Source organism: Limulus polyphemus, unplaced genomic scaffold, assembly GCF_000517525.1.
Source record: "Limulus polyphemus unplaced genomic scaffold, Limulus_polyphemus-2.1.2 Scaffold3108, whole genome shotgun sequence".
NCBI classification, from domain to species: domain Eukaryota; kingdom Metazoa; phylum Arthropoda; class Merostomata; order Xiphosura; family Limulidae; genus Limulus; species Limulus polyphemus.
The window spans coordinates 46,377-61,526 of NW_013668718.1; the positions used below are offsets into that span (position 1 = coordinate 46,377).

At 33.5% G+C, this 15,150-nt stretch overlaps 1 protein-coding gene across 1 annotated transcript in view; it reads left to right on the forward strand.

Annotated features, from left to right (window-relative positions):
• The window catches only part of LOC106468676 (cadherin-87A-like), a gene marked incomplete at its 5' end in the record, with an annotated part of 76,646 nt that overhangs the window by 34,990 nt on the left and 26,506 nt on the right, over positions 1–15,150 (forward strand). The window contains 5 exons of the mRNA XM_022397040.1: positions 321–441; positions 1,873–2,012; positions 9,353–9,488; positions 11,290–11,576; positions 13,747–13,835. Of these exons, the coding sequence (XP_022252748.1) occupies positions 321–441; positions 1,873–2,012; positions 9,353–9,488; positions 11,290–11,576; positions 13,747–13,835 (773 nt within the window). The remainder of the gene's footprint in view (positions 1–320; positions 442–1,872; positions 2,013–9,352; positions 9,489–11,289; positions 11,577–13,746; positions 13,836–15,150) is intronic.

The following is a 15,150-nucleotide window of genomic DNA, read 5'->3' on the forward strand; positions in this document are numbered from 1 at the left end:
TTTTTTCATTGTTAGTTATGATTCTAGTCCAGAAAGCCCTTATAGTGTTCAGATTTAGCAGGTTTTACTATTTGTTATAAGGTAGTGTATTTGTTGATTTATAATATTTCTAAATAATGAGTATTATATGGTTTTGAGACTTGTTTGAAAAAAAAATCTTGTTCAAAATTAGAGCATTAAGTCATAAGACTGGCATGCTTCATATGAAGCAGCTAACAGGTGAAAGTAGTCAGATTTTTCTTTTTGAAATTTTGTAAACTTATTTTGATAATAGAGTATATGAGTGAAGAGTAAATTAGCAAAATGTTTCTTTATTTCAGAGCACCAACCCATATGTTTTCAATATAGGTGAAAATGCCCCTCCTGGCACACCTGTAGGTCAGTTGCATGCCACTGATGCTGACATTGGAGATAATGCTCGTATTTATTACTATATTATAGGTTTGTTTTTGTTTTTTTCTTATTATACACTGGATATAGTATGTAACATGTAATTACACGCACAAATAATTATGTGGTTTCTTCAAAAATTAAAAAAAAGTTTTTTAATAATATTTAAAAATAATACAAAAGGTCATTCATAATTTTAACAAAATGAGTCACTGTGATAATCTCCAAACCCTACATAAATCAGATTCCTAAGCAGAAAACTGACTGTTAAAGAGGTCTTACTAAAACTTTTGTTGAAGTGTGAACTCTCTCTTTTGAGACTTCACAAGGTATATTAAAGCAGTTATATCTTAAGTTCTTTGTCTAATGAAATGGTAAATTAAATCTTGTGAAGAAGTTCCTTTACATCTTCTGTTTTATTAAAAGCAGATTTTAGATCCTCAGTGAAAATATCATCCCTTATTCTTAACTATACCCATTACAACTTGAAGAAATCATTTGAAAGTCATTAAATGAAACTGGACTGTTGAAGATAGTCTTAACAATGATTGTTGAGGCATCATGGTAACTGATGCTTTATACTACCAATACATCATGTCTGACAAAACTGACACTTCTCATTATAAATGACAAATGAGAATTTCTTTTATCCTTTCTTCCGTTTTTTGTTTTTTTTTACAATGACTTAAAAACTCTGAATTAATGATACATTATATAAAATGCAGTGTTCATTAGTAGTTTAAAGTTACAATTGTAAATCATGTCAGACATTTTTAGTATATTTCACTAACTACAATGGTGCTTAATGAATATTGGCAAAACTATTTTAACAAATCCAACTCATTTTATAGCAGTCCAGTTTCATCTAACGACTATTGAATTATTTTTTTTAAGCTTGCATTGAGCTGGAGTTAAGGATAAAGAAAAGTTTGCTTGTTTTTTTCATAAAGGATCTAAAATCGTCCCTCAACAAGTCGGGAAATGTAATGAAGCTTCTCAAGCTATAGGCTTTGCCCCTAAAATTTTCTTGAACAAAGAGCTGATGATGAACTATTTCTTTTTTTCTTCTATTCAGCAACTTAATCAGTTTTATATTTTCACATTTATCATACATTAGGTGCATTTTGTATGCTTTTATAACTATTAAGTTGGTGAGAAATTTAAACTCAGAAAAATGATAAACTTCTTTAAGTTTGATATCAAAATATATATATATATATCTCATTGTTTTTATGATAGAACTTGGTTAAAAACAATTATGTACACCAAATAAAAAAAAAAACCTTGAAATGTTTAAGTACATCTAACCACACAGAAGAACATCTTAGTACAGCCCTTATAGTCACTGTTATTACTTGCATTGTAGTCATGTGACAGAGACTTAAAAACAAAAAGATTGTTATTTAATTTATTTATTGCTTGGATTGTTATTTAAGCGTTCTGTTTAAATTATGTTTTAAAATGAAATGTTTGTTTTCTTAGATGGTAACTATAATGGTTTCTTCACCATTGACAAATTGCATGGAGTGATACGTAGCAATGTATCATTTGACCGAGAAAATAAAACAGATTTTGAGTTAATTGTCAAGGTAACAAGCAACCCAGACTACACCATTCTAAAAGTAAGTTCATACATAGGTGTTTTTGTTATTAAAACAGATTAAAGAATCTTTAAAATTGCAGACGATTTTTGCACATTTGTTTAATAATCTGTAATTTCCCAGAAGACAGAATTTTTGGAATATATTTTTAAAACTTTAAATTTGATATTTATTTAATATTTTCCACATTTTTAAACAGGATTTAAACAATATCACTGAAAATTGTCAGTGAATCATCTACTGTTTAGAAGCTTAGATGGTAAAAAAAAATGTAGATGTGCAATTTGACTCAGCTCTGCCCCTTTCGATAACTGTAACATGTTAATTGTAGCAGAAGGACAATATAATCAATTTTTTCAGAGCATTTTGTCTCTGTTTTTTCATGCAGTTCAAATTTGGATGATGAGGTCATTTTTCCTGCACTTTTTCTTTCTCTTGGTGGCAACTTTTAATCTTTCAGGCTGGTGTTGTTCTTTCTTGTAAGTCCTCAGCATAGAACATTTGCATCTGAAAAGTAAACGAGAAGGCAGAAATATGTTGCAACAAATTTGCTGAAAATGAGCAAAGTCTCTGTGAGGATTTTCAGTAGCATTCATTCTCCAAGAAAATTGTTGTAAGATGGGAAGTGGATTGGTGAGGAGGTGTAGTAGTTGAGTCAAGAAATTTGGCATCACTCCTTGTTCATAGCACCCCATTACAAAGTAGAGATGTGGTCAAGATTTCTACTGTCTGAATATAAGTACATTTAATGCATTAAATTTAATAATAATCTTGAATTTTGCTTCTGTGTAAAACTATATTCTACATCAAAAAGTAAGAAATATCCTAAAAATATTATGAAATGCTTCTCTAATTTAGGCTTAACCCTATTGTGACAGGTTATGTGTAAAAGGCCATGCCAACTTATTTGTTGACTTACATTCAAAATTTTATTGAACTACTATTTTATGAATTTATGCCAACAAGTTCGGTATCAAATTGTAAAAAACACAGATAAACATTGATATTTGTGTGTTGAATGGTATGTTGAATGCAGCACTGGTTTAAATTAGATGTTTGTGATGTCAAAATACAAAGTCTGTAGTTTTGTACGAATTAGGAACTCAAACTACCAATATTGACAAGCTAGAATATAAAATGAGAACATCTTACCTTTTCTATATCCTAAGATATTGCTCATGTACTGAATCAAACACAGTGGCCCCTCCCGCCCACCTCTTCTCATTATTGGAAATGGTTTTCTCAGCCATTTTGATGTGTTATTGTGTTAATCTCGTTCTTTTCTCGCAAAATTTCAAATGATAAGGTAAGTCTTTAGTGAGCTCGAAATTTCATATTTTTTTAGACCCAAATACAGCTAAGTTACTATATTTGATAAATTATAGTAGAATTCTATATTGATATAGTAGTTTATTATTTTTTATGGTTATTTAAAATGTATATATAAAATCTATAAAAAAATAATTTTCTTTTTACATCCTCCACGTGGGGAATTTCATAAGGCTTGGCAACCTATGTGAAGCAGCAAATGAGTACAAAGGTCGTAATTAGAAGAGATAATTGTTTCTTTTACTTCTTTATTTACTGTTCTATGTTTTAAGAAAATTAAGTTTAAGAACTTGTTTGTAAACAGTATTAATGTAGATAATTAGGTCGTCAAGAAATTAATGTTGCATTTTGGAACACTTTCATCCCCCCCCCCAAAAAAAAACTTGCATCACATATAATAGTTAAACAAACTGCCTAAACGTCATGTTATTGTAGCCTATATAATGTGTAAAGTTTAGTTTACTCTAATCCCTTATAGTGATGGCACATGATGAGACACATTCAGCACATAATGCTGTTTGAATACAAAAAGGGAAACAACCCCTCCATAGCCACAAAGAATATCAAAGAAGTTTATGGAAATGTTTTGAACGTTTGTAAGTGACAACGATGGTTCAGCAAGTTTCGTTCAGGTGACTTTAGCTTTAAAAACTGTGATAGCAGGGGCCGACATGTTGGAATTGATATTGATGCTCTGAAGACTCTTGTTGAGTCTAACCCAAGGCAACACACTCATGAAATGGACCTGAAATTGCATGTCTCTCATGGAACTATATGTAAACATCTAAGGAATATGGGAAACTCCATAAAGAAAGTGTTTGGGTGCCTCATGAACCCTCCAATGATCATCGTTTCCAACGTGTGAACGTTGCTTCATCTCTTCTGGTGCGTAATGCGTGTGAACCATTTTTGGACAGAATTGTCACCAGTGATGAAAAATGGATTCTCTATGTGAATATTAAATGCCAAAAACAATGGTTCAGTCCTAGACAAAAACCACTTCCAACCCCAAAACCTAGACTCCATCTGCAGAAAGTGATGCTTTGCATTTGGTGGAACATCAAAGGAGTAATTCATTTCGAATTCCTCAATCCACAGCGAACTGCAGAGATTTATAGTCAGCAACTGGAACGTTTAAATCGGGCCCTTCATCAGAAACGTCCTTCACTCGTAAATAGGAAAGGTGTTCTTCTCCACAACAATGCACGTCCACATGTGGCACATTTGATGCAACACAAAATTATGGAGTTGGGTTGGGAAGTTCTCCCCACCCACCATATTCTCCAGATATGGCACAATCAGATTACCATCTTTTTCGTTCGCTGCAACACCATCATAATAGGAAAACATATGCAAATGTGGAAGGTGTTAAATTGGACATCAACATGTTTTTGCTTCAAAGCCAAGTGATTTCTTTAATCAGGGCATTAAAAACCTGATTGTAAGATGGAAAAGCATCACCAATAAGAATGGAGACTATTTCATTTAATAAATGTTTTGTTTTGAAATGTAAGTTGTTCAGGTTTTTCCATCTAAAAAAAAGCGACATTAATTTCTTGCCGACCTAATGTATAATGTATAATAATTGAAATGTGACTGTATTTTACAAAATACTAGTCCACTGAAACACAGCCAAGACGGGTCATTTTGTAAAGACTAAAGGTCAGTTTTATATTATTGGATACAGTATCACGAGTGCACATGTGCCATGTTACTGTAACTTTTGTATTGTTAACCAGACATGGCTGAAAGGTCAATATAATGAAAATAATAAATATATATAAATGTATAATGTTATGAGATTTAAGCTATTTAGCCTAAACATTTGTGTTTTCATGTTTTAATCTGTAGTCATACTAGAACAAAAAAAGCATAATTTAAATTTATTTAACAATTTTTTTATGGTGGTTACAAGGCTGCTCAAATTGACAAACCCCATAGGGCTAGAGTAGAGAAAATAACAGAGGAAATATAATGTTTACTTAAACGTTTGAAATGTATTTAGGAGGTTTTAAATATTACACAAATAATATTTGAGATTTTTGGGATGAACATTAGTTTCTTAGTTATAACATGAACATCACTTTGTATTTGGACTGGTAATGAAACAGACTATTTTCACAAACAGATATATAATAAATATACTTCATTAAATAATCTGATTTTTTGTATACGAAAGACTTGTAATCTTTGCCAAAAGTCTACCAAATTTTGTGAAGATACACTTACTGCATTAGAAGTTGCAGTATAAATACTTAACTTATCTATACCAATCCCATCACAAAAGGGTTAAGTGCTTATTCTAACCATAGTATAAACTGGAAGTTAAATGATGTGGATCCAAAAAGAGTCAAAAACTCAAACAGCAGTAGTATCTTTATTCTCCACATTCTAGCTGGATATTTTATAACTGTATACTTTGGTTATTATGGGAAACAAACTCAGATACTGAAAATTTTATTTACAGTCTTGACTTGTAGAATTTTGTTGTGGTGTGAGTTTTAGTCAAACTCAACTATTTACAACAGCTACTACAGTAATGATATATGGGTTATAATATAAAATATTTTTATTTTTTAAAATATGGTTTGCCTTTCGGTTGCTAAATGAACATATTCTTTGATATTGGATAGTTAAAGCACCAATATGGCTTAATATGTATAGGACATAAGTGAAGAAAGCCTGCACCCCATTTTTTATACTCTGCTCTGAAAACACTATTTTCTAAGGGTCAATCTAAAGAGAGTGTTTGAATGTTAGAATGAGATGTCACTATATAATAAGGAATGCTGCTAATTTATGTAGTAATAAGTTTCATGACATTTGAAGTGAAGACAGAGAAAACATCGCTGTAATTAGTTTCCACTTTCTATCTATGATGAAAGTTGAAGTAGAAATAGTGGAAACATCACTCTCTGATAAGGGTTCTTTGCAATTTGTGAACATTTTGCTTTCTAATTTACAAGGTTGAGTATGTTATATTAAAACATTTTGAATATGCAAATCTGTAAGTAATAGAAAACCACAGCTGAGTATAAAGTCATTTTAACACTGTTTACTATTTGAGTGCTTTTGGGAAGTGTATGGAACAGTCCTTTGTGATAAAACATATTCATACACTAAGATCATGAGATATGTTTAGGTCAAGGATTTAGTTTTTCCTTTTACTTAATGGATTTGGAAAAATCAATGAATGTGGATCAACTTGGGCAACAGTCAATCCAGAAAGAGACTTGCAACAAGTCATACTGCAGTTGTAAGGTAAACAAAGTGCAGCATATTGTAACAGGTGAGAAACCAAAAATTCAAAGATTTATTGAAAGAGCCATACACATGTCTCAGGAAACAGTACACAACACAATTAAGAATAATTTCTATCTGTAAAAGTGACACAAGCCAGATGAACACAAGTTGCTTCCATGATACATCCAAGAAAGGAAGACCAACCGTGGAAAATTTTTATTTACCTAGTTGGGTAAAAATTGCAGTGCATGGTGATACTTATTGAAATGTATGTGTACCTTGATAATTGTAACATGTCTTTTGCTATTTTCTACTAGTCAGTGGGTGAAAAAAGTTTTCAGTGTTGCAAAATCTTTTCAAAGGGATTTATGATCATCACTACTGTGTTAGGGGCAAGCTAGGGATCAGAAGAGTGGATACAAAGATCAAGGTGATCTGTTCTTTATATCAAATCAGTTTTCTAAATCCTTTATATTATACAGAAATACTGGCTTTGTATGGAAATGAGGCCATCAGTCTTTTAGTCATCTATCTTGTTCCACAATAGCATACCTCAAGCAGCTGGAGTTTGTAACAAGTATTTTTGCTTTTCCATACAAAAACATACTGATCAAGTTGCCAGACACAATACTTATGGGTTTCTGTGCAATCAGACTATGGATGTGGGTGTGGAGATAAATTATGGAATGCATGCAGGCAGAATTGGTGTGCTTTAGACTTTACAGTTTGATGATGAGCCTTTTACAATAGAAACTATGCCGCGTAGCTATTGTCAAGAGCATGATTGGACTTGGTGACTTGGACTGTAACAATATGATGAGGCTCCAAACTAATTTTAATGCAGCATACTTAACCCTCTGTAAAGACTCCTTCCAATTATTATAAATCATTATAATTATTAGTCTATCAAGGATGTTCCTTCCAGCTCCCAACTATAACCACCCCTTACTACTCATGTATTCATCCAATCTTTTCTTGAAGTCAGATAAAATTTTTGCCTCCACCACCCTTGAAGACAGCTCCTTCCAAAAGCCATCCACTTTGTTTCAAAAGTAATACTGTCTGAACTGCAGACAACTCCTACACTGCCAAAATTTGAATTTATGACCCCTTGTCCTATTGAGTTCACTGTTACAAACAAAATAAGTTTGGTGGATATGTATTATCAATACCCTTAATAATCTTAAACACTTCAATTAAATCCCCCTCTGATTCTTATCCTCTTCAGAGAAAACAAGTCCTCATAGGACAATCCCACCATACCAGGTATTATTATAGTGGCTCTTCTCTGAACATTCTCCAACAATTCAATGTCCTTCTTGAAGAAGGGAGCCCAAAACTGTACAAGGTGCTCTAAATGAGGCCTTACAACAGTGAAAAAATAATATCCCTTCAATATTTCTATAAATGCTACCCAAAATCCTATTGCTAGCTACAATACACTGTTTAGATGACTTGAGTGATTTTTTTATCATAATTCGAAGATCTTTTTCTTCAACCACAGTATTTAATAATAAGCTTCATGATAGCTGAGTAAATCTGTAGAAACACCACTCTATGGTAAAGGTCCATGTTATCACTGAAAAGTTTGACAACTGGAGTTAAGACAGTAGAAACATCAATCTTTAATGAAGGCCCTTTCAAGTTAATGGAATGATAAGTTTGACTGTATGTTTAATTAGAACCTTTACCAGTTAATGTTATGATAAATGTTATAACACTTAAAGCAAAAACAGTAAAATTTCACTCTCTAATAGAACATTGTTATTCAATACAATTATATATTTATTTAAAGCTGAAGTAAACAAAGTAGAAAGATCACTGGCCAATAAATGCTTCTTCCAATCAGTGTAATGGTGAGTTTTATAAAAGAAAGGCAGATACAGTGAAAACACCATTCTCTAATAAGAACCATTGTAGTATGTAGATATTACATATCTTACCATCCAAGTCTTTAAATCTTGTTCAAGCCACATGAGAACTAACCAGTCTGAAGTGTTACTTTTTGTAGCTTGGCTGGCTAAGAAACTTGTATGCTGTTCCATAAAGTAGTTGCATTTTGTCCTATTTGACTTTGTGTTTGGAGGATACCTTACAGGTTTCAAAGATTGAAGCAGAGATTTCTGTGCGGTTTTTTTTTTGTTTTTTTTCTGATTGGTCAGCTACATAGACAATGTGCTTTGTATATGCAGTTTTGATAATTTTGGAAAGATTCATTCCAACTTTCAAGGAAGATGGTGTATCTCTGAGCTGAGAGGACCAGAAGCTTAGTCTTTTATTTCACCATATTTCCACTGCTCATTGTGTACTTTTTATTTTAGCTGTATATTAATATTAAATTCATTCGCTTTTACTTTATTTTCCTCTTCCACATATGGAAGGCATACAACTGTATGTGAAGCCTGAAATATACAGTACTTCGTTGCATTTGTCAAATGTTTGTTTCTTCTCTTCTGCCCTGTTCCCACATAAATGTCCCCTGGTGGGACAGTTGCAAGTTTATGGAGTTACAACACTACACTCAGGAGTTCAATGCCTCTTTATGAGCACAGCAGGTAGCTTGAAGTGGTTTTGCTGTGGAAAAAATACTTGCATGAACAATCTATTCAACCAAATCTTTGAACTTCCTGTTATGTATGGTTAGTTTACCTGTGAGCCATTATTTCCCTAAGCAAGGCATATCACAACAGTAAGGAGTAATCTATTATAATGGGTTGCATTTGTGTATAAATTAATGAGTATTTACTGCAAAGAGCATAGAGATATACATTGTCTTGAATTTTTTCCAGCAGTCACGACAGAATGGCTTATCTCCTGCAGACAGAAGCTATCGTGAAGAGGATTTAACCCTTGCTTGGATACAAGTTATTGTTGCAGATGTCAATGATAACGTTCCTTACTTTACAAATGATCCGTACTTTGCAGGTGAATGTAGTGTTTATAAGCTGTATGGTTTTTAGCAATATGTGTTATTGCAATGAATGAATACATTTTTAAACTAATTTTTTGTAGTTTCAAAAGAAGGGTGTAAAATTAACTTTTTGAGTGCCACTTACACTCGGATACCAAAAGTTTAGGTGCCACAAGAGGTTTTTGGGTGCTGAAAAAAAATGTACCCCCAAAATGAGAATTTGCAACAAACACCCAACATAACCGAAACCTAAAGTTTTATAGTCTAATGTTGATGTAGCTAGAGCTAGATTTGTATCATAGCAGTCACAATTGAGAATGTCAGATTGAGTCTGGTATAGACACATTATACTTTACTTTAGATCTAGGCCTAAATCTTATGCTTGGATTAAAAATATCTGTTATAAATATGCATTTTTTCACCCTAACTTTTCTGAGCCTATTGGGCCAATCTCAACCAAAATTTATATGTAAGCACTGTGAACTATGGGGAATGTCCTAAGGGGGCCAAAATTGATCTTAACACTGTTGGTTAATTACTTCCAGCCTATTGAGTCAATCTCAAACAATCTTGGCAGGTTAATGCTTTAAACAATGTTGAATATTGTAAAGGGATTCAAGGTCAAACTATGAAAGTTACTGGATTTTCCTCAAACAACCATGCTTTTCTCATGGTCATCGAGATTTCGGGTGTTCAAGGGTTGGATCACCTCAAAATCTTTATTTGTTGGTAGTTTTGTCATAATTTTAAAATTTTGAGATAAAGTTTATGTTCAAGTTATTACTTTTAAACATATGATTGCTGTTAAACTTACATTTTTTAAATTAAGTTTAAGCATTCCTCATCAGTTTTTCAGCTTGGGTATTTCAGCTTGTATGTTATATAATATATATATCCAGCTTTTGAGTCTTGATCAATACTAAGACCTATTTTTAGGACTCTTGCATTGCATATTTTTACTGATATTAGTCTAAACCTAGATATAGTATAAGACAAGTAATAATATTATTATTATTGATAATTATACATGTGTGGGTGTGTGCATTGTTTCCATACATTCCCATTACTGATTTGAATGCTAGTCAACATTGGTTTGTTTGGAAACTTAATAGAAATCAACCATATAATCTATGTTAATAGACAATATAAGCAAAGGGAACCTTGTATTTACAATGGTTTTGGGCTGCTAAATTATATGTTTATGGTACAAAAATATGGAATCTTGATTTACCGTAAGAGTACACTCCCCTATTTCTGGCAAGAAATGATAATGTTATTTTAACTAGTATGAAATGATTGCCACAATATTGTTTGCATCATTTGGACACATTCTTTTAAATTTTTACATGCCTGATGTTATTTTTAGAATTATTTGGCACTTATTAATTTTATTGTGCATAAGCCTAGATTAAGGTGATTAGACAAATTACAGAAAGACCCCAATTTATACTCATAATGAAAAAAGAAATTGAAATTAACATATAAAAAATAGAAAGAAAAAATATAAAAAAATGTGTTCAGTATTAAATATCTTTCATATTAACATTGTTTGATTTTCTTCTATCTTATTATTTTTTTTTTTTGTAATAACATTACCATATTTGTTATGACCTGTTTTTTACAGTGCTAGCCATGCAACTATTTTCATAACAGGATAACAAAACTAAGTGTTCTGATGTTTCCTTGCATATGGAAAAGTTCTAGAACCTACTGTCATTATAAATTGTTCAAATTCTTGGGACTACTCTGTACTCTGCACAAATGTAAACTCTTTGTTTTTATTTTATGAATCTGTGATCTTTCTCACCATTCCAGGTATCAAGTACACTGCTCAAGTTGGAGATGTAGTGGCTACTGTTACAGCAGTTGATGCTGACCAAGGACCAAATGGAACACTCACTTATCGATTAGAACAAATCAACCTCTTCAGGCTTGGGGTTTCTGGAAGTGTTCGTCCCATCCCCTCTCCTTTCAATATCTCTAAAGATGGTCGCATATCCACAACTCAGTTAATGACACAATATAATCAAGCTCGCTTTCAGATTGTTGTGGCAGCACGAGAAGATGCATACCCTCACAGAGTTACTCATGCTACTGTCAAGGTGTGTCCCATAGTAAATATTTAAAGATTTTTAACTGTGTATTCATTTCTTACTCAGTAAGGCAGACATGTTTGAAAATGTACACTTTAAATACAATCAAACCAGAACTTTCTGTAGAAGATAAAATACATCTTAGGCTCTGTGTAAGAGAAATGTAGATGAGAAAAGCATTTTCCTCCTCATTGATTATATTTACTAGTTTTAATAAAAGATTAACACTCCACACTTCTATGGCATAATAAACTTAGAATCTGTTATTGCAATTTTAATAATGTGCAGTTTCTGAATATAACAGTATAGCTGTAGTCGTTATATAAGAAATTATCAGAAATGTTCAAGATTAAATATTGTGTGGCTTAATATTTATTACAAAAGGTTAATCACACTTTATAAAGTAATTTTCATATGCCAAGTAGTGGCATGTCATAAAGATGTGAGACGATTGTGCCATAGGAAGCATATTTAACACCTATGATGAGTTCTAGACCACAAGGCAGTGGATCACTACCATGATTGGACTTATGGTTGGAAGGATATGCTACAACCATTACAAAAGAACAATATCCATGTAGCAAGACTATCATATCAAACAATATAGAGCTAAAGGACACACTCTTTTAAGAAAGAACACTTCAGTGTTCTCCAAAGAATCTAAGAACCTCGCATATTAGAACACTTAGAATAGCTACAAGCTCCGAAACCACACCTCAAACCATCTAGAACACTGTTTTCTTCTGTAAAGTGAAGGCTGTGTTGTAAATAACAAAAGAAAAAAAAAAACTTCCAACTCAAGAAGCCATTGCTATGATGCTGAATACATCTCCTAGAAACAATAGTTTGAGAGGTATGGAACGTCAAACATCATTCTTATAAAACTGCAGTTGCTTTAGTTACTTTAAGTTGTCTACAACTTAGGCATTTAATTCATACTTGAGTTTTAAAAATCAATTTTTTACATTATCTGTATTAGTCCAATTTTAATATTTAGTTTCTCAGAGTATAAAATTAAAATTTTTCACACATTAATTATTTTGTCTTATAATGTTAATTAATGGTGTTTATTACTGAAATTGTTACAATTTGTATGCTGTATTTATAGAAGGGCATGGCCAGGTGGTTAGGGCACTTGACTCGCAATCTGCAGGTCACAGGTTCGAATCCCAATCACACCAAACATGTTCGCCCCTTTCAGCCATGGGGGTGTTATAATGTTACTGTCAATCCCACTATTCGATGGTAAAAGAGTAGCCCAATAGTTGGCGGTGGGTGGTGATGCCTATCTGCCTTTCCTCTAGTCTTACACTGCTAAATTAGGGACGTCTAGTGCAGATAGCCCTTGTGTTGCTTTGCACAAAATTCAAAACAAACAAACAAATTTATAGAAGAAAATTTACCGTAAAATAAAAATATGGCTCAAAATGAGTTGAAACAATAGTCAATATAACATCTATAGTAATTCTTTCAGTATAGAAATCATCTTAAAATTATAATTGCTGAAATATCCATAATTAAAGTATTAAGTAATTGGGCAGCTGTATTTGTATAATAGAAGATATGATTAAGTGGCAAAAAATGTAATAATAACTAAAAACAAAAATTCATTTTAATTTTGTTGATACAGTAAAAATATAAGGTTAAAATTCAAATATCCCGTTGTTTTCAACTTTAACCCTTTCACTGCAGCTTGGACGTATATTTACCAGTGCTCCCACCTCCTCACACTGTGACTGGGACAAATGTTTCCTCTTGTCATTCATAATTGCTGCACGTGATATGTGGGAGTAAAAGTTGAAAAGTCTTTAATGGCATCCAACCTTATGTTGATATATGGTTTCATTTCCCTCAATGTTTTCCACTCAGCCCTGCAGTAACTAACAAGATACCTAAGCAGAATGTACAACAACTACATGCTGACTGTGCCTGCATCGATAGAGTAGCAAGTAGTAACCTTGATGAGGCAAGAGGATGCTAGCTCTCCATCTAGTGATGATAGTCAAGATGACAAACCTGGACCCAGCAGAGGAAGGCATTAACAGAGTCAACGATGGGGAAACATTTGTTGCAGGGTGAGGGGATGGTAGCACTGGGAAATATAAGTCCCAGCCACAGTGAATGGGTTAAAATAATAATATCTGAGGAATTAATAAATTCTGTTTTTTAACCATTTCAGCTGTGGGTTTACGAACCAGATCAGTTGACTCGAGTAATTATTGCCCAACCACCAGAAATTGTGAATCAAAGGAAAGAAGAATTTATCTCGTAAGTAGAATCTGATCATAACCAGAAACGCCTCATACAACTACATACTTCTGGAATCATCTGTTATGGTGAATCAACACATTTTCATTTCTAGCTCTTTAGCCAAGATATCCTTCATTATTTAGAAACAGAACTGTTTTACAACATTTTATTATCACACGTGACTACTAGAAGGCTTTATAGTAGTTATCAAAGTAATATGCTTTTAAATAAATCAAGCTCTCAAAATGAGAACAAATATGAGCACCATTTGTACACACACATGCTTGCACACTGTATAATAAGAGATGTTATGTTATTGTTCTGTTCACTTTGTGTTATTTAATTGACAGTGAGTTACATTAGAAGTGGTTTTTAAAATTGCATTATGTGCATGTAATTAGTTAATAAAATTTTCAATGTTCCACTGAATTTCCCCTTGACGTGGATTCCTGTACATGGTGAGGAGACCTCCCAGGGAAGGTTCTGTATTTTCAGTTACTTTCTCTGGGATCTAAACATCCACCCACGTGTTTGCCGTGTGTGGCGACCTGTGAAGGGGAGGAGAGGATCCTGGTGGTTGAGTGGTGTCTAAGGCACTGCAACACACCACTTTGGCCTTGAATTTCTGTAGACTGGTGGTCTTGGGGTGGCCCCCCTAGGGTCAATCAGCTGGTCCACTGGGGCTAGGGTCAACTGAGTACCAGTGTTGGGCATCCTCAATGGGTGTTGTGGACATCCTGTCTGATACAGGTGTTTGGGTATAGTGCTCACGAAACCCTGGCATTGCTGCAGTGTCCATGCTTGAAATTGTAGTGTGTCCCCCTCATAGGACTCCATGGTGGGTGGGGTCAGTGGGCACTGAATCTCTCTCCTTATTTATGGATCCCCCCTCATTCCAAATAAAAAAAAAAAATGTTAAAAATCTGCTAATTGGTGAACGATAAGGTACGGCCCTATATTCCCAACCCTCTCTGATGTTTTCAGTGTCAGTGGTTTGGTCACTCAAAGACATCTTGTCATGGTTCTGTGACGTGTGCTCATTGTGGTGGCAAGGATCATGATGCCTACGAGTGCAAACTGGACCCTCACTGTATTAACTGTAGTGGTTCCCACCCTCTTACTTTAAGTCTTGCCCTAATTGGGTGGAGGAGAAAGAGGTACAGCGTTTGAAGACTCTTAATAACATCCTGAGGCTCAGAAGCTATTGTTCTCTACTACATCTCGGACATATACCACTGCACTACGCTCCACTGCTACAGTGGGAGTGCAGATGGACCTTTCCATGCCTCCATCTGAGTCTTTTTCACGCCATGCGTGGGGTCTACTGTCCTCC